The following is a 20328-nucleotide window of genomic DNA, read 5'->3' as shown; positions in this document are numbered from 1 at the left end:
GACAAGAAAGGTATGTTCGGCCTACCTCTACTCAGCGTTGTGCAGTTCAGAGCCATCGCTCGTACTCGAGTACGTATTCAAGCACCGAACGGCCATGCAACGCGTCGGCATTCTTGCAACAGCTCAAATCACGAGAGCAACAGGGACAACGGACGCCAAGAGAGACACCCGTCAACTCGCAAATGAGGAGCGAGCAATGAGCCTGGCTGCCTTGGCCCAACAGAGAGACCAATAGTTGTGTACTGTTTTTAAATATGCGCCATACAGTCGCCCACCGATTTTCCGGACTCCGAAAATTCGGACATGCCCGATTATTCGGTCAGCTTTGCGGCACCGCCATTCTCCCCATAGACCATAATGTATAACAACTGCCGAAGGTTCGGACACCTTGCAACCTCTCGTCTGATTTTTCGGACACTCCTTGAGCCAACTTGGTCGAGAGCACCATGCACCGACTCTGACCGGTGCATGGTTTGACTTGCTGAATGCCATTTTTGTTTTGGACGGAGCTTCCTTGCTGCCCCACGAAGTGGCGCTACTGGAGATCCCCGCTCATCATCATCGTTTCTGCCTGGTTCGATAGAGTGGCTCTGCAGCAGTTCCGGTTTCAGCTTCGTAAGCCATGTCAAGACAATCCAGCAGCTAATTTGTTTTTTCACTCACGACGCTGCGAGCAGGCCAGCAGGCGACGTTTTTTCGTTTGTGTGACTGATGTCCGCCCGGTGGTGTTTGTTTTGTGTGCTGTGTCGAGGTTTCGGTGATCCAACGCTGCATACGGAAACATCGCGACAAGTCTCTAATGGCGCCGACAGTACCTGCGCAGACTGCGCTGGGGAATGCCGACAAGCGGGTGCCGGGAGGCTAGGATTTGTCGCCTTCCGATGTGCACACTACTGACGCCGAAAATGTTCTGTCGTGACCTGTGCAGTGGTTCCGGACACCGTCTCATTTGACAGTTTCACAGGTGCTCAGGCTGCTGTGCCGACATGCGCAGAACTCGATGACGGCGAGATCATTCGTCAGGTTTCTGCTGCACCGCCGGACGATGACTCTTGAGTCGGAAGATGACGCACCATGTGCTGCGCTGCCGTCGCATGCAGAGCGTGTACAAGCAGTGACTGTGCTTTCAGCCGCCTATAGTGACCATACGACCCTCTCCGAGATTCAGGCATATCTAATTGTGCGTAAACGGAACAGCGTGCAACGGCGCATTCACAATTTCTTCAAGCCTACTGCCGAGCCCGAATAAGTGCGTGGAAATAAAGGATTTCATTTTTTTGTCTTAATCTGCTTTTTCGAACACCTGTTTATTCGGACATTTCCGCAGTCCCCGTGAGGTCCGAATAAACGGTCGGCGACTGTATTTGCATTGCTACCACTTTGGCGCCAGGTGCATGCACCGTCTGCATAGGCGCTATTTAATAGCTGCTAATAACAAAATTAGGCCATTACCAGCGCCGCAGCTTGGCCAAGATTACTTTGAGAGTATACACTAGGCATATATAGTCAACTTAGCCCAAGTGAAATTTGTTGCAGTTGGCCCTTAAGCACAACATTGATGCTTTCCTTTCAAACCTGAAAAGCGTCTACGACCGAAGCAAGCTAACTCCAGGGCGCCTCACAACTGTGACTAAACAGGCTTCACAACTGCACACAATCCACCAAAGAACAGCTCAGGCCTTCTGGAAGATGTTACAAACTGCTAGCGTTTGTACCAGCTCGCCTGCGAGACCTTGAACTTAGGCACCTGTCATTTCGCGACCACCCCAGACAGCAAGGTGGGCTCCCTTGCTTCTGCAGCCTTATCAATAGGCAAGATGAGAGTTCCCCAAGCTCTGGAAAGCGCTCACAGGTGAACAGGGTGTATTTATTTGTCAGGCCCAGACAAACACTCCTTCTGCCAGCGTTAATGTGCCTCCTCCAGAGCTCCTGTGTGAGGATCCTCCACCCAACCAACAGTGTGGCGAACAAGCGAACACATCCCATATCCTCTGGTCCTGTGGATTGCATCCACCTTCCCTGCCTGGTCCCACAAGCCTTTCCCCTAAACCTCACGCCGGTTGGCTGACAGAAGCCACCAGCTGGACTGAAGAGTGCTGCAAGCGAGGCTCTAGACTGAGGGCCTTTTCAACACACTTGCCCGACCTGAAAATAAAGTTCTCTAGAAAATAAGTTTTTGCACCGAATTCCGGATATGTTGACTTTAAAACACCCGAGAAAAGGCAATCGGGAAGCATCGACAGCATTGCTTGCATTCGCTTTCCACCCGGTGGCAGCTCCTTAGCCGAGCCAGAGGGTGCACAGGGCAACACCCTCCGCTTATTCTCCCCCTTTTTTTCTGTCTCACATTTCGCACACACTTGCTCAGCTGCTTGCTACCAATTTTTTGTGTCCTCTTGCAGAAGCAAGGAGCTGAGAGTCGAAGTCTTTTACCCCTATTGCAGGGAAGCAAATCAAGAATTGAAATGGGCCATTGTCAAGGGACACAGTATGTATGCTATAATTATACATACGCTCACCCACTGTCTCCTCTCAAAGGACAATCACCGATACGCCTAATAAGTGTACTGGCAGGCCTTCAGAGCTATTTCGAATATGCTTGTGGCTATTTGAGACCTTAGGGGAAGTAAAAAGCATGCATTCATTTTTTTTCAAGCTACCAGATTTTTCTAATGTCTTCGCAGCATCTAGGGAATTTGAGAAATCGGACGTTGACTGCAGTGTCTTCCTGGAAACATTCGAGTGGTACCCCGTATACAAGTTTATTCTGAGCACTACTCACCATTCAGGTTTGATGTCTGTGACTGTACGAATGTAATTCTTGGTGGTGAGGACAAACTCATTATATACCACCCACTCAGGCTTGTGATCCAGACAAGTTGATGGGTGGAGCTGCACAACCTGGTTGTCCTTGATTGTCAAATAGTGGCCAGTCCTTTCCAAGTGGGCCACCTGTACAATGTTTGTCATTATCAGTTGCAGCTTACTGCAACTACTGATCAACCCAGCCAGCACGAAAAGACACTTGAGGACGACATGAACTGACAAGAACTAATTGACATTCTACATTTGGTTCTATCCACACCACATCTACAGAATTTTAAATATGAAAATGGCACAAATGAAATCAAAATTAGAAGGTAGTGACATGAAAGTTAAGGGCTGAAAGAAGGGTCTTGGTCATTGGAAGTGTGAGCACTCTGATAAGAGTTGCCTACTACTGATTCAAGTGGCAGGCCTGGCCACAGTGCTTCCTCTTTCTAGAATTAAGAGAAAGCTTTAGCTAGGACCCAACTAAGATGTTGCCTGTTCAAATAAATGTAAAACAAAAACGCTTTTCTGAGATAAACACTGGGCCAATTTTAATGAAATCTGTAGCACTTGAGAAAAAAAAATTGAATTCTAGTGACTGTTGGAAACAGAATTTTTATTTCGAACCTGAATTCCTGAACAGGAATTTTCAAATATTGGTATTTGTAAGTTTTTCTTTATATGCAACAAACCTTATCAAATTCGGTGCAGTGGTTGCCAAGAAAAACTATTTCTACTTTTCCACGTATTAAGATCGGAATACCCTAGCTAAACCTTCCTCTAAAGGAAAAGGGACCTTAACACTTTCCTGCTCGCAGGTAAAGCAGCAGTTTTTGTATAGTTTGGTAAATACTTTTTTTCATCTTAAAACTTTTTGTGTGCAAACAAACAGGGACGAAGAATAGAGGCAACACAAGGACGAGCGCATTCTAACAACTGGTTTTATTTTTGAAGAACCACCTGCTTAAATACCCACAGACCTGCGCGATCTAGTCAACGGAGCACGCCTATAGCGCATATGATACCTGCAGATTGATACCCGCAGAGTTTGATTCTTATGCCAGTTTGATTCCTATGCTAGGGAAATTGTGGAAGCACACTGGATTGAAAAACAAAAAGAAAAATGCATCAGCCATCCTTCTGTTTCATTGTTGGATAAAAAAAATTCGCTTCTATCATCACACCTTTAACGCATTTTATTGTAAGTGGTTGTTTTATGCACCTTGCTGTTTTTATGTTGACCGGGTGGCTTTTGTCCATGTCTTTTTATCACAAGTGTTATATGTACTTTGACGTGCTCTCTTGACTTGATTGCGCAGATCTGTGGGTATCATATGCGCTATAGGCGTGCTCTGCTGACTAGATCGCGTAGGTCTGTGGGTATTTAAGCAGGTGGTTCTTCAAAAATAAAACCAGTTGTTAGAATGCGCTCATCCTTGTGTTGCCCCTATTCTTCGTCCCTGTTTGTTTGCGCACAAAAAGTTTTAAGATGAATCTGTTCCAACTAGGCCGACTCGCAGTTATACTTTTTTTCCTATCACAGAGCATGGTTGGTATTAAAGTAAATAGCATCAAATTGAAGAGGAAGAAATGTTCTTTCCAGTCATACATTCCCAAACAGCATGGCTACTAAATCTCTTTTTTTTTATTACCTACAAAATTTGTATGAAAAAAAAAAACAGAACCTCACAAACATGCCATTGTTGCTTCACACAGAAAAGCCTTCAGTTTCAATGCAAAGGACCTGTGAAATATTCCAGCAAATATGCACGTAAAAATATTTTTGATATAAAAATAAGACGTTAACCCTAGTGACTAGCCCCAGCGCAATGACAAGGTAGACTCCCAGCCGTTTTATAGTGCGAAACGCGACTCGCTGTGCAGCTGCTGGCATATGATCCCGACCAAAGGCTGTTAACACCCTGCAGACGAGAACTGTGACCTTTGGAACACGCAGGATATCTTTATATCAGTGCACAGCAGCTTTGAAGCAGTCCAGCGTAGGAACTTCCTTCAGAAATCTGACAAAGTGAAGTTGTCTTCCGTGTCAGTGCAGCTTCCGAAGTCTAAAAACTTGCACGCAGATGCATTAGGATAGGTAGAAATGCAATGTTTCCGTGCACGAGCAGTACACAGCACCATCTTGGAAACTACGAGTGCTCACTGTGCCGATCACATCCCTTCTCAGGAGACGCTTTAAACATTAGCACATGGCGGAAAAAAAAAGCGGAAAACCAAACTGACTAAATAGTTCCTAGATAACCCAACAACTGGCACTAGCTGTCCAATAGTGCTCGGAAAGTGGCAAACATTTCTGGGTAGGGAAGGGGGGTGGGGGGAGGTGGGGGGTTAACCATCGATAGCGGGCTATCGATGGGAATAGATGCGGACAGGAAAGTGTTAAACAAGTGCAAGAGCATCCATGCTACCCCAAACAGACATAGCAACCAGAATCTTTTTGCTGAATATACAAAAACTCCTCTTGTTGCGACTTCTTTGATATTGTCATAAAACTTAAAGTACATTCAAACGGTTGCTTGTGAGCACTCTTGCGATGCAGTTTACATTTGGTTGGTCGCAATTGAGCCCTCTGAACACATTTGCCTGGCTCATTCAGAGCGCCGTGCTCCAGCTTAGAGCACTCAAAGGCGCCCTCACCTCCAAACTTGAAGTGCTACCGAGATCGGACAGAATCTTGATTACATGGCTACTGCGATAACTCTGGGAGCAGCTGAATGTTCAAGTGAGGCAGGGTTTATTTGGTTCCAGGCTCTAGAAGGCTTTGCATCACTGCAAACCAAGTTGAAGTACAGCAGGAACCAGTCGAATGTACTATTACTTTCACTGAGCATGTATACACGAGAATAGAACAACACGTTTGTCGTGCATTAAGTTGTACTTTAAATAGCCATACTCAAACAACCTGAAAATACTTTAAATTATAAATATGTGTATATCTCCTTCACACTAAAAAATAATCATAAAGCTCAACTTGCCATAAATTTGGCTGCATACTGCAATGCAGATGGTATTCTCCTTATGAGACCATAATAAAAGTGATATAGAGGGTTCAACGAATGTGGAGTAGTAAGAGGTGTATAGAAAGTGTAGTGGTTCCTAGGCTTACACTTTGAAATAAACCTCTAGACTAGGTAGGACAAATGCTGGAAATGTAGTAAGTGCTATCAACAGAACTCAGAACAGAAAACAAATGTTTGCTTCAAAAACTGCAGTATACCGTATTTACTCGCATAATGATTGCACTTTCTTGTAAAAAAATTGACGCAAATTCAGGGGTGCGAACATTATGCTGGTTAAATTTCCCACGAAAAGAAACATTTTCTTTTTTCATCCCGCACTTGCTGCAGGATCACAAGCAGGCAGCTGCCGCTGTCAGTGCGGGACACTAAAACAAAAATGGCGGCCGGCAAAGCAAGCCGAACGCGATTATTTTTCTTCTCGTGAGTACATTACGCGCATTGAAACAGTTTCTTTCGTATCAGTAATGAATAATATTGTTAATACTGGCATGTTGGAGAGAATAATTATAATGTAGCCATGTCCACTCTGAGGGGACAGAAAGAGAGATGGGCGCGCTTAGCTGCCAGTGTTGCGGAAAACTGCGGCATTTGTCTTCCATGCGATCCTAATACGGAACGTTTGTGCTAAGGGTGGACGAATATCTTAGCTGCGTTACAAGCGTCGGAGTATGAATAGGGTACACTTCCAACGTATCAGTGTAAACGTGGCCACTATCGTTGCCGCTCGCGATTTGTTGCGTGCCCACGAGTGCAGATTTGAAGAATCTAAAGGTGCCCTTTATGTTGCTGTTGTTGACCAAAACCATTATGAAGCCTACAAATAATAAAGCCGAGGCAAGTTTGGTTGTAGCTTTTTTTTTTTTCATGAAAGTGATGAAAGGAATGAAATGGGGCATCTACTTAAAAATGTTGGGTGTGTGCAGACCGCTTGGTATGGCTTCAAGAGTCGTTTATGTAGCATCAGACAGATGGTAAGCGTGATCATCATTAGCTAGATTTGGCACATGACATATAGCTGCGTCAAGTTCAGGGTGCGATCATTACATGGGAAAGAAAAAAACTGAATTGTGACGGCAAAATTCAAGGGTGTGATCATTACGTGAGTGTGACCATTATGCGAGTAAATACGGTATGTAAGCGTACTTTCGTTTCACTGCATTGTGGAACTACCCAATGGCACGTTCATGAGGGTTGCCCTGCCTTTTGAAAGCCAAAGAAGTCAGCTAGGACTTCAATTTTTATAGAGCTTTGTATTGACAGAGAAAAAAAAAAGTATTGTACCTTTTGAATTCACCTTGCCTCTTTCTTTTGTGATTTAGGCATGTTTTTGTCTGATTTGGACCAATGAACAAAAATAAAAAAACTTTGCTTCACAAATTTTGCTGGAGCAATTCAGACTGGATACATACATAATTCAAAAGTACATTCTTATAGCTTTATTTCTCTGTGAGGAGTCATCCTATACATCCGTTTCTTATATAATATATTAAAGGAAGTTACTAAAGGCCGCGTCAAAACGGGCCTTTTCCCCATGGGCTGAATAAAGTTAATACCTGAACAGCAATTTCCCATGTAGCCTTTCTCCCTATACAGAAAACAATTTTATGATGTTGGCCCCCAAATGTCACCTAGAATACCATAATACTCAATGGAGCAAGGTTGCCTTCAGCCACGTCCTGCTTTACCCAAAAGCATGTAAAATGCAATTTAAAATAGCCAAGTAGTAAAGTTAGGAGATGCAAACCTGCATAAAGAAGCCGGACACAAGAGTCTTGCGAATATTGATGTAGTAGTCTTTGCTAGTAAACTCTGTAGATGTTCGGCGAAGGTTGAAGCGGTCCATAATTCTTGAGAGCTGCTGTCGCACATTGTCTGCACTCTTCATAGAACGGTAGTTGATGAAGTTGTCGTAACACCACTGCGTGTCTTCATGGTCTATGTCAAGTGCAAGGGTATAAGCAAAGAGAAAGGGGGAGGGGGATAAAAACATTCATAACTGACCCATTAACGATAAGTACAACACATTAATCCTGGCAGACATTTCATTCAGCACTGTGTTCAATACTAATTTAAGATGCTCTACTTAAATCATGCACACACAAATTGATCAATTTATGTACATATAAGCATAAAAAAAGGGAGGGAGAGAGACCAACTTACACGTATGCACACATCTTTTGAACAGTAGTGACAAGTGTACTTTCGTTCTACCGATGGCTTCAGTCAAAAGTGGGCATACATCACAGAATTGAAACATTTTTCTCTCTTCCTCTTTCACGCTGAGAATTTACAGTGCATTTAGTCACTGTAGCCCATCTCTAAGCAAACAGCACTCATTGATGCTACTACCTCATACTTTGACATTCTCAATTTGACCAACTTACTAATATTCAGCTAGCAAATTTTTTCGAGGCATATTTCACACACCAGTGCCAGGTTTCCTTTCAAATTATTGTGAAAGTATGCATCGCTACTGAAAGCAAAACAGGCACACTTTCCCCACATCTGTGCACTTTCGTCCTTCCTAGCTGTCCAAGGGCAGTGAAACTGACAGCAATGAGCACATTACCCAGAACTGATAATGTGTTTGAAAGTAAAGGATTGCTGCAAGTGCATCTTCCGCATACCACGAACCTCTGCAGTTTGGGTTATGTAAATAGCCCAGGCAACCACTTCAACACTGGTTGCCAGCAGCTGCTCATAATAGAAGGTATTTTGACAAATCGAAAGTGGCATAGTAATAAAAACAATGCATTATCCAAGTAAATGTGTCCCAACTGGCCATCCTTCAGACCATGGTTGAATGTTATTCATGAGCTGCTGCCATGCGAGGCCCAAATTCCAGGCAGCCAAGCCACAGCCTACCTTAAGATCTTCTTGTGACCAATGCAAACGTGCACGATTCATGAGATACGAGGTCATGAGATACGGGCATTGCAAACATCACATGGTGGCAAGTGCATTTGCAAAAAACTCTCAATTGTAGCAGCAATAATCAAGCAGCCTTCTGAATAGTACAGCAAGTAATAACATGCAGTCTTTCCACGAGTTCTACGCATACCTCTCATAGAAGTGTTCCATGCTCGAGTATTTGATATGCAGTGCATAATGTAAAATTGACGGATGTAAGTGCAGGCAACCTTCAAAACAAAAATTACTCCACAAGAATAATATAGGTACAATAGTAATAGTAAATGAGTGTCGATTATGAGTTTGTGAACGCGGAGTTTGATTTTGACACCCACTGTGCTGAACAATGATGAAAAAAGTAAACGTTGTCAAAGTAATAAATTGAACTAGTAATTTTCCTGCACATAAACACACGGAAAATAAATGAAAATATAAAAAGCCTTTTGCTTACTGCTACCCCATGGCCGAAGCACTATACTGGGTGTTTCTATGAAGACTTTCAAGCATATCTAAAAATCATTGTTTTGAAATAAAAGGACCATTCCTACACAGAAATGCGGTGAGCGGTGGCGACCATGGAGTGATGAGTGACATGAGGTAATTGGTTGATAATCAACAAAAAACTAAAAATTAACAGTTAAGCTTTTAATTTCAGCAGGCTCATGGTAATCAAGAAATTGAAGGAACCTCTCCATACAAGCCATATTAACCTATGGATATGGAACAATGTGAGCACCTGCGCAAATGTGGCATGACAAGAAACATGTACAGAAACTTGCATCAGACCTTGTAAAAAATGAATATTCAAAATCGATTGAGCCAACTCACTCTGCTTGAAAGCGTGGTACACATTCAGCAAGGTCAGGTGGTCCCCGTCAATGTGGGCAAATCGCATCTTGGACTCGTCAGCAGCCTTCTTGGCCTCGTTGGGGCGGACAAAGCACTGCGGAACTGAACAGTGTCGGATGGGGGGGCCGCAGACGGGTACAGACGCAGCCCCACATCCACCTCTGCTTAGTTGCTTGCCACTAGGCTCACCCCAAGCACCTTTCACCAGGGTCCCATTTAGATGCCCTCCTGCCTCACCTCAGCCCTTTAGAAAGTGTCTTGCAGCTGCAGACCTGTTCACAAAGCACTGTGGGCTCCTCTAGTTCATGCCATGTTAAATGTCCCAGATACAGTACTAGGCCCACTTTAATATGACTTCCCACATCTCAACAGTTGTGCTTTGTTGTTAAACCAGGACATTTATCCCCAGAGCAATTTAAAAAATTATATATATATATATATATATATTGTCAATAATTTGGCATAAGCATACTCGCCCATTTCTGAGCACTCAGCTTTTATAAATCCAACCCTTTCACAAGGCAATCACATGTGTTCTATGAAGAACCAAATGTGAATACAGGTAATCTTTTAAAATATGTATTGTTAAAAAAGAAAAAAAAGCGAGAGAGAGAGCCATCACAAATGCTAAACTACGATATTGTTTTCAGTGCTTTCTATGCTTTCTTGAAGCAGTTAAGAATGTGTATACACAATGCAAACATATTTTTGCCTTTATTTTGCATAAAGAATCTGTGACCGATTGTGAAACCTAAACAGTGGCCAGGAACAAAATATTTCTCATCATAACCACTGCTATGGTAGCAAGTCCCCATCAGATGACCGAGTGCAATTTCTTAGTGGAGAATGAATGCTGGACTAGTGCAGTGTCTTGAATGTTTGACATGAAAAGAACAGTTTAACCACCCATAAGCCCTACAGGGTTGCTAAAACAATGATAGAGCTACATACAGCTAATAGTGCCATGTTAGATAGCCTGTTGCTGAGATATCGTCACTTGTGGCGAGATCAAATTTTGTGCTGCAACACGCATAGCTTGCAGAACTCCAAATGTTTATAGGCCATCACTCTTATATCATACCATGTTACTACAAGAATTACTGAAACAAACTGACTAACCTGAATCTTGGCAGACCACACAAAAATGACTAATTAACGAGAACAGGGGTCTGGAACTACAGTAACCCATGTAGTGCAATTCCCAACTTAACATCTTGTAAGCTGAGGAACTTGTTAATTATAAGCTTCTTTTAGTTATTTGCTGCACCATGATAATGACAGTAACAAAACAGGAGAACAGCATGCCACTCACATGCGTGTAGAGTGTTGTGTTCACTGAAGCAGCCAATAAGAATACAGTCGACATTTCTGAAAACCTTGTTAGGATTGATAATAATGATATTATACAGTAGGTCGAATTAAAGAAAGGAAAAAAAGACTACTACTTCATTTGGCAGTGCTCGTCCAATTTTAACATGCACTTTGAGCCTAACGCGCACCAGCTTTTATGGTTTTAAAGTAAGAAACTAAAGAGACGTCAGAGCTCCTAAACAAAGTGAAAGCCTAACATACACATGATTTATTAATAAGGAAAATGCAGCCTACCTTTGATTTTAGCAATGAGAAAAAGATGAAACTAGGTTTCCCTTCACAAGATTGAAGTTTATTTACACCTAATGTTCATCATAGTCACTCTGAGACAGCACTTTATTGCTGCCTACTCAACATATTGTCTACCGTATTGTACATTGCATGTTTAATATCCAGCAACAATCTAATCTGAACTAACACCTGAACTAACACTTTGCTAGCTCATCCTATGTTGCATGCAATTCTCAAGAATGCTGGCAGCAACTGACATGACTTTATTGCCACTAGATTAACAGGTAAATTGGTACCTTATCTCAGAGACAAAGCAGCATGTCACCATTGCCATTTTGTGATGACAGTGCTGATGACACTGGCTACAATGCAAGGCTGTCAACAATTTTGTGTTAAATTACACAACGCAGGCAATTTTCAGATCAACTTATACTTCAGGGCGAAAAAAAAAAAGTGTGCATTAGGAAACTAATGATTTATTGTGAGCTGCCGTTTTAACTTTAAAATCTCTCCAAGGCAGGTTGAAAATAAGTGTTTTCAGCAGGAGATATCGTTTCTTTAACGCATTCATTATTCCCATAGTGCCGCCAAAACTGCAACAGAGACTGAAACACACTTTGTTTCAGTCTCCCCAAAGCAGCCAACTGCTTTGTGTTGGCGTGGTTTCTGGCCACTTTGCGTTTTATGCAATAAGCCATAACTACAGCTCTCATCTACCATTTGACTCACCAACGGCAGCAAGTGGTGGTGATGTGGTCATGACATGTGCTACATCTCACTGCCTTGCTCATTGCGGGTGACTTATGAGGTAGAGAAATGATGCTCCTTCAGTCACGCTGCTCTCAGCTAAATCGTTTCTTGGCACGAAACAAGCGCTTCAATGCTTCTCACATTTTAAAAGTCTGTGCTGGCTGAACATTTGCCCTTAGGATCCCTTTAACATATGCAAATCCAGTGATCAATACAGAATGTTGCATAAATTTGAGGGGCAGAAATATGAGGCTCTTCCAACTAGATGGTTCAATTGAAGTTATTGTGAGATCCCTTTTCTGCTTGGACTCATGAAGGTTCACAGTATTGAATGAGTGAATAAACAATAAAAACAAAAATGCTGGATTGTTCACACACTAATTTTTCACCTAAATGGCATTTCGCAGTGAATGCATTTTTGAATATACCACATTTGGGTGCCTTAGTTGTAATTGCCTTAAAAGGTAAATGTACCCTGCAGTAATGCTACACAAAAAGTTGAATTTTCTGTAATGAAAAGGTGGCGTCATGTGTCCATGTTGGAGCAAAACTTACTCCCCAATTCTGCACTTTATTTGGCATCCGACACATTGCATCAATTTATTACGGATGAAACAGGCAAGTAATGAACATATACAGTTCTGAAGTTTATCTTCAACATTAAACAATACAAAGTCAAAAGGACTTCAAGCGATGCTAAAGGGACTTGCCTATCCTACCTTGCCTTGCCTCAATGTTACCCTTTGCTCTTCTGCACAGTCCTTTTTGCTAAACTATCAAAACATTTGCAGGCTGCCAAACTAAATACGCAATCTGTCTAGCAACTACATGAATGGTTTTCATGCAACTGTTGTAACCATTCTTGCTGTTTAAACAACACCATGCATGCCAAAGAAAAGCAGATAAAAGTAAGCATAGAAAGGAACAAAATAACCTTGCAAATGGCTTGTTACACAAAAAGGACCCACCTATTGCACCAGCAAGCATTGCCCGCACCCAAAAATGATTACTAACTAGTGTGCCAATACTCAATTGAATTATGTGCCTTTACAAGCATAAATTAACCGTTTCTATTCTTTTGAAGCATCCGACAATCTTGAGAGTTAAAAATAAAAAGGGGTAATTCATCGCATTGAAAATAAAACTTATGTTGTTAGTTTTGACAACTCCTTTTGCATTTGGCTGAACATAGCGCAAGCAAGCTTGAAATGCAACTCTGGCGATTTTTTGACCATGTCAAGGTAATGGAATATTTAGGTTCACCGAAACACCCGTCACACGTCTCATAATAGAATTGTTTTGCAAATTCGAAAACAATTTTAAATAAGCAAAAAAAAACACAAACAAAACCGAAACCTGATCAAGCAGCAAAATGAACCTTTTCGTATGCCATCAAGAGTGTCCCCAACGGGAAAGGCACACAAGGCATGCCGGTCTCACCCGTTGGGAGCGAAGAGCAGAGGCTCGGCTGAATCGTGACCGCGCCAGACCTTCGGGTGACAATGTCAGCTGCACCAGCTCTTCGGATCTGTCAAATATTGACAGTTATGATTCTGACGAAATCAAAAGCCATGGATCACCATTTGCATTTGACCCGCCACCACGAGAGCCAGTGCCCATGCGCTACATATTGTGCAGCTTGCTATTTTAGGTGTTTTACCTTTGCAAGGGAAGCGCTTCGCATGCTCAATGCAAGATGAGTGCGACTTTCCGCATTTGTATCCCTTAAGAACGGTGGATTTGTTTACATCGGCAGGTACAGTGACCACTCGCTATTCGCTTGATATAATGCTAGCCACACATCGGCGACATCAATTAATGTCAGAACATATGGAAACAGGCAGATTTTGTGAATGTGAGCACCCTTGATTCACAATATAAATCGCGCAGATATGAGCGACCACACACCTTCGAAAACAGCAAGCGGGAGACTGTAGTACGGGAGCATTGTTATGCTGCCTACTTATCATTCTTCGTATTCTCTTCATGCACAGAATTGGTTCCGTAAAGTGGTCATAGATGAGGACTTTTCACATATGATCGTTCATTTAGAGAATGCGTAGTTTTCTCGCGGGAACGCCGATGCCAGAATAGACACCGTTGGCAGCTGAACGAGGCGGTTGTTTACACTGCTGTATCGAGGGGCCTATGTTTGCTGCCCATCTGGGATACGAGGCAAACAGTGCACCTCGGAAGCTAAACAATGAGTCTGCATGACAATACGCAAAAATACGCACGTGTTTGTAGTCGCATGTAATTTAGGGAAGTGCCGTTGAGTGCAGCAGCCAGCTTTCCATCGAAAATGGCAATGCACCGATGTTTATACTGCTCCGTGTCGTCACTTCATGTTTTTTGTTTGTGCACTGTATGAAATGGGGAATTGTTTATTTCAAATACATATGGTCAAAACTGAACTACAGGAGTTTTCTTCACCCTGATGGCATAATTAGCTCCAGGCCAGTCCCTCAGATCTGCCAGCAGTAGATGCATGAACTATGTGACTGACATATAGGCTTAACCTCGGCTGAACGCGATTGGCATCGCCTTTAACTGTGTATGCGGATGGCGAGAGCTGAAGTTCGTGCAGCCAACAACACAACACCACTTGCCTCCCATCTCTTGCACGTCTACAAGGAACACAACGTCACGCGACAGCAACTGCTCATGCCACGCACCTGCTCACGATCGTCAACTCCTCGACACTCTCTGCATGATCCTGGCATGCTCTGCATGCAACACTCCTGACGTCATGCACAATGTGCCCTGTAACCGAGGAGGAGGCAAGGTAGGGTGTTCGAGGCAATTACTTAAATTCATTTGTAAAAAATCTGTCCAACTCTCAAACCTGTTTTTTTGAGGACACGACAGAAGTGTTCAGAGGAATGTACCCAGTGAATTTCATCGACATCCACTGTCTTAGAAAAATCAGCTCTGGTGACATTTAAAGGTTAACAAATGGCAAAGAAATTTGCTGGGTACATTCTTCTACGTATTTGTGTCATTTCTTCAAAGCAGCAGGCTCGAGAGTAGGAGACTTTTTTACGAATTAATTTTATTAATTGCCTTGAACCACCTCCCTGCCTCCTCCTCAGTTAATGGTCACACTGTGCTACAGTCAACGACTGATTTTCCAGATGCCCGATTTTTAAGGAATGCCTGATAATTCAGATGCAGTCACAAGACCGCCTCGTACCCCATTGTACCCATAATATGAACGTATACGAACATCCAAAATGTCAGACGCAAAAACCATTCATCGTCCGAGTTGTGGGCGTGCCATGACCTTAGGTCCGAAACAGCGTTATCCAAGCCAGCCTTGCCGCCATATTGAATATCTCGACACCTTGAACAAGCGCTCACGCATGCAGATCTGTCAGCAGTCGCAGCCACCACTACGTCAACATCTGGCATACCTGCTTTGACGCTTGCTACCAAGCTTCTTGCTGTTTGGTGCCTTGTTTTTCACTGAAAGAATTCACTGCTGTTAGCAATGGTGCTGATTCCACCTTTGTTATCCTCGCCAATCGCGTCTAAGCTAGGAAAGCAAATGCATTGCATAATGCCGGTTGCCAAAAGTCAGCCTCGCCTCAATACAGTAGTGTTACGCAGTGAAGCACATGTGTATTGCGGTGAAGCGTAACAAGAGTGGGAAGGTGCAATTGTAATTGGACACAGTATGCATTTCTTAATTATACACGAGTGCACGCGCCATCTCCTGTCACAGTACAAACACCAATATGCCAAGTAAGCATACTGGCAGGCCTTCAGAGCCATTTCGGACGTGCCTGTGGCAATTTGAGCCCTTGGGGGCTGTAAAAGCAATGTATTTCTTTTTAGGGACTGCCCGATTTTTCGGATGTTTTTGTGGCCATTAGGGAGTCTGAAAAATTGTACGTTGACTGTATTACATAGATATTGGCATACGGACAGCATGCCAAGGACGAATGGCAGACGACAGTGACAACAGCGTGGAGCAGTCAATCATTGTGAACTAGTGTTTGGCACGAGAAGTTGCTGTCGCAAGATGTTGCGTTCCATGTGGACATGCGTTCTATGGCATTCCAACATGTGGACATGTTGCATTCCATGGGTGGCAAGTGGCGCTGCATTGTTGTTGATCGATGACAATTGCATTCAGCCATGGTTGGGCTTAGCCCAGTCACCAAGTCTGTGCATTTGCTACTGGCAGACCTTACCTGAAGCTTAAACCATTAAGATGAAGAGGAAAAAAAAAACGGCTTATATTTCAGTTTTGACCATAGAGAATCAACAATTTTTCGTTCCGTACAGTGGACACACAAAAAACTAGAAGTGGTCCCATGGCACACTATCAACAACAGTATGTTACCATTCTTGAAGGCTGCCAATCGCTACCGCTAGTGCTTCCTTAAATGCAGCTACGTACATGGGTGTACTTGTAAGTATTGCGATGCTGATTCACTATTTAACTTCAGAGATGCACTGTTTACCTCTTATCCAAGACGGGCAAGAAGTGGTGGCCCCTTCGATTCAGCACTAAAAATGAATACCCCGTTTAGCTGACAATGGTGCGAGTACAGGCATTGGCTCTTATGCAAGAAAATTTATTTCTGGTCATACGTGCAAGGTCTTCATCGAAGTCTACATTATTGAACAAATGAATTAGACGCATGAAAAGAGTATGAAGAATTATAAATTAGGCAGTACAGTAGAATCCTACCAATATGCTTTTCACGGGACAGTAAAAAAAATATGTAACAGCCGGGAAACAAAAAAGCCGAGAAACTGAAAAAACTGAGAAATAAGGGTAGTGGCGAACTGCACAAACTTAATTCTTACGTTTCAACAAAAAGTTGCGGTTTCCCCTGATAGCAAATTAGTAGACACCTACAAAGTAAGAATAGTACTTTTACCATCCGTATAAACTTGTGAACATTCGCTTATTAAATAAATTAACAATCATGACGTCAGCGTGCACAGGCAAACATGAACACATCACACTCGACAAGTGTGGACACTTGCTGTCAAAATGCAGGTGTGAGCAAGTGCGGCAGCAGCAGCGAGCGAAGTGACTTTTGTGCCCTCTAGTGCTGTCTATCACTTCAATGCAAGTCAAGCAGCGAGAACACAGCATGCACAAAGGTATGAGCGGTCCACGCATTTAGACTGCCCTCAACGTGGATAGCTTTCAAGATAGGGCACGCATGACCGCGCAATACGCATTTGGTGCTACAGTACAATGCGGCCTCCCCTCCCACCGGTGCCTCGCACACAACGGAAGACGGCGCACTTCCTCCCCTCTTTTCACCCTTGCATTCACGAGATTGAGCTGAGACTGTCAGATCCCCTAGCGCTTTCACTTACACATACAGCATACGGTGCCGGTGTTATCACCCTTGGACTTTACACGAAACATATTTTGGCACATACAAAATATGCATCAAAATTAATTTTAGGGCCCCAGCGCATCGTAGACACCATTTTTAGACGGCAAATACGGATCTCAAAGGCCATGCTTTTGTTGGCGGAAACCGAAAATAAGTCATAGGTGTTGCCCCTGGCACCTTGAGTGGCCGATCCCATTGTCAAGCCACCACCAAGCCAAGCTACACAAAAAGTTAACATGGCCACCTGGGCCAGCTCACATGACAATGTTAACTAAGCACAATGGTGGTTACACGACGAAATCTGCCTGTTTTATTATGTTCTGGCATTAATTGATGTCAATATTGAGCAGCTAGCATTATATCTCATGTGAACGATGAGTGGTCGCTGTACCTGCCGATGTAAACAAATGCACCGTTCAGTGCTTTGGACTGTTAGCGGCTTCTTGTGGGATACAATGTGGAAATGTGTGCTCCACATTTTACAGTGAGCATGTGAAATGCTTCCTTGAGAAGGTCTAAGACACCTAAAATATTAAGCAGCACATATAAAATCAGTGGTTAGGGCTACCCTTGGTCTTCATGTTGCCACACGATCTGTAGCGCATGGGCGCGGGCTCTCATGGTGCTGGGTCGAATGCAAACGGCAATTCATGGCTATTTAATTCGGTAACTGTCAATATTTGACAGATCCAAAGAGCTGGTGCAGCTGACATTGCCACCTCAAGGTCTGGCGCAGTCACAATTATGCCAAGCATATGCTCTTCGCTGCCAGCGGGCGAGACAGGCATGCCTTACGTGCCTTTCACAGTGGGGACCCTCTTGACGTCACACGAAGAGGTTCATTTGGCTGCTTGGTCAGGTTTCAGTTTTGTTTTTTCAGTTTTTTGCTTATATAAAATTGTTTTCGAATTTGCAAGACAATTCTACTATCAGACGCGTGACGGGGGAGGGGGTTCAGGAGCTTAAATATTCCATTACCTTGACACGGTAAAAAAATCACCGGAGTTGCACTTTAATACCAGTATCGTTATAAGAGGGTTCGACTGTATATGGACATTCATTATATCAAGGTTTAACTGTATATTCAACTCTTTTCCTGCCATACGAAAAGTAGCCACATTTTTTAAGTTATACAACCTTTTTCTTTTTCTGAAGGAACTATTACACTTCGAATTTGATGGAATACAGTCGTCAACCGATTTTCTGGACCTTGCAGAGACAGAAAATAGTCAGCAAAACCGAACAATGCAAAGCACTCGTTCACCCTCAAAAACAACATTTATTAGGCTTAAAACGGCTTTAAAAATATCTTCGATTCCCTGCTTGATACTATGCTTGGACTTGCGCAAACAGTCTGACAAGAGTGTGACTGCGATGATGATCTCCATTGCCCAAGATCACCATGGAGATCGAAGAGACAGAAAAGACCACAGGAAACAAAAAGATCCCGCATCAAGTGATTATGATGATAGCGCTGACCGGAAAAAGAAACAAGAAAAAGTGTCGTCCCCTAGAGCTTTTTGACAACTAAGGAAGTGTGAGCATGGCCTCTGAGACGAGATGTTGTATGCTCTCTATTGAAAGTGTGCACCTCCCAATTTCAGAGGCTGTACAGTTGGCCACTGTAAGCCAAGCCTGGCTAAGCCAGTAGAAAATCTGACACGGCGGCCTTCATAACTGGTAGCGGGGCTCAGAACTAGCAATTTAGTCTGGAAAATTGAACTTTGGCACCTAAATTTATCAAAAAAATTGGTCGCGAAAATGCATTAGAATAGCAAGCCCGAATTATTGGACTCAGAAAAATCCGTTGGCGACTATAGACCGTTTTTTCGTAGGCGCCGCCATATTGTGAACGCAGTGGCGCCGCCTATGAGCAGCGCCATACTGGCTTGGGTGAAAGCGGTCTTTTGCATGGCAGGTATACGCTCGGCGGTAAGTTCTGGCATTTGTTTTCGCGGTCGTGTGGTCGGTTTAGTATGACGTGCGTCTTCTACGTGGCAAGCGGTTCTGTGAGACGTGCTGACGTGGTTTAAGGCGTCATGGCCGGAATTTCTGCTGGCGTTGAGGTGGACAAAACATGGAGCGCGATGTGTGCGCGCATAATTGAGCCTACAGTCAGCCTCGGAGATCAATTGTGTATTTCTGAATGTTCCGATCACTAATCTGACCTTATTGCACTATTACCCTCTATTTCTAAGCTGCGGTTTAGGAGCCATGAAATATACGGGACGGTCGTAACAGGGGGGTACCGTTCTGCTACGATAGGAGCTGTGATGTTACTTTGACAAGCGTTCAACCTGTTCGCTGCAGGTTACATTGCGTGACTACTTGGTTCGATGGATAAGGTTTCCGCCCTTGAATAAAAAAGTTTTGGCAAGTAATAGCATACCTTACAGTCTGAATTAAGCTTGTCCAGCAAAGGGACTGTTTACGAACTGCGAGAGTGTCCTAAGCAGTGGTAGGTGCTGGATTACATATATCTTTGTTCTATATACCGCATGGTCCAAGCATAAGGCATCAGCGGTTATGTATTTATAAACGTTGTGCGGCGTGACTATGCGAGGTCCTATTGCGGCGTTAGATTAGCCCGTTTTCTCTTGCTTTTTCGAAAAAGAAAATGATAACCGAATTTTTTTCAATTGTGTTCGTTCCGTTCTCTACAACGCACTAACACGTATTACGGAAATTTTGTCTTCAAAAATAGGCATCGCATTCTTTTTATGCGATCCCTCTCATATATTATGGCTGTATGCAGGCCAAAAAGACAATGCCGAAGCGCACAACTTACATATGTATCGTGCTGGCTCACCAACCGCAGTGATCGCTGTGTTGAGCAGCGCCATCGGCCTCATGCAGGAAGGCTAGCGTAGACATATGGTAATTTGAAGCCTACTAGACTTGAAGTGCACGAGAACGATGCCGGTGCATCACAAATATTTGATAGCGCCTGCCGCTTAGATGTTTCGTGGTTGCCTTAGGTTGGCCGTGCACGAGCATGC

The 20328-nt window shown here is 43.4% G+C and overlaps 1 protein-coding gene across 1 annotated transcript in view; it reads right to left on the bottom strand.

Annotated features, from left to right (window-relative positions):
* Window positions 1–20328, bottom strand: part of Dhx15 (DEAH-box helicase 15) — an 89624-nt gene that overhangs the window by 3030 nt on the left and 66266 nt on the right. The window contains exons 9-11 of the mRNA XM_065426712.2: window positions 9591–9713; window positions 7597–7787; window positions 2783–2952 (exon numbers count right to left, since the gene is read on the bottom strand). Of these exons, the coding sequence (XP_065282784.1) occupies window positions 2783–2952; window positions 7597–7787; window positions 9591–9713 (484 nt within the window). The remainder of the gene's footprint in view (window positions 1–2782; window positions 2953–7596; window positions 7788–9590; window positions 9714–20328) is intronic.

Source organism: Dermacentor albipictus, chromosome 1 (genome assembly GCF_038994185.2).
Source record: "Dermacentor albipictus isolate Rhodes 1998 colony chromosome 1, USDA_Dalb.pri_finalv2, whole genome shotgun sequence".
Lineage (NCBI taxonomy): Eukaryota > Metazoa > Arthropoda > Arachnida > Ixodida > Ixodidae > Dermacentor > Dermacentor albipictus.
This window is presented reverse-complemented; position numbering and strand designations above follow the sequence as displayed.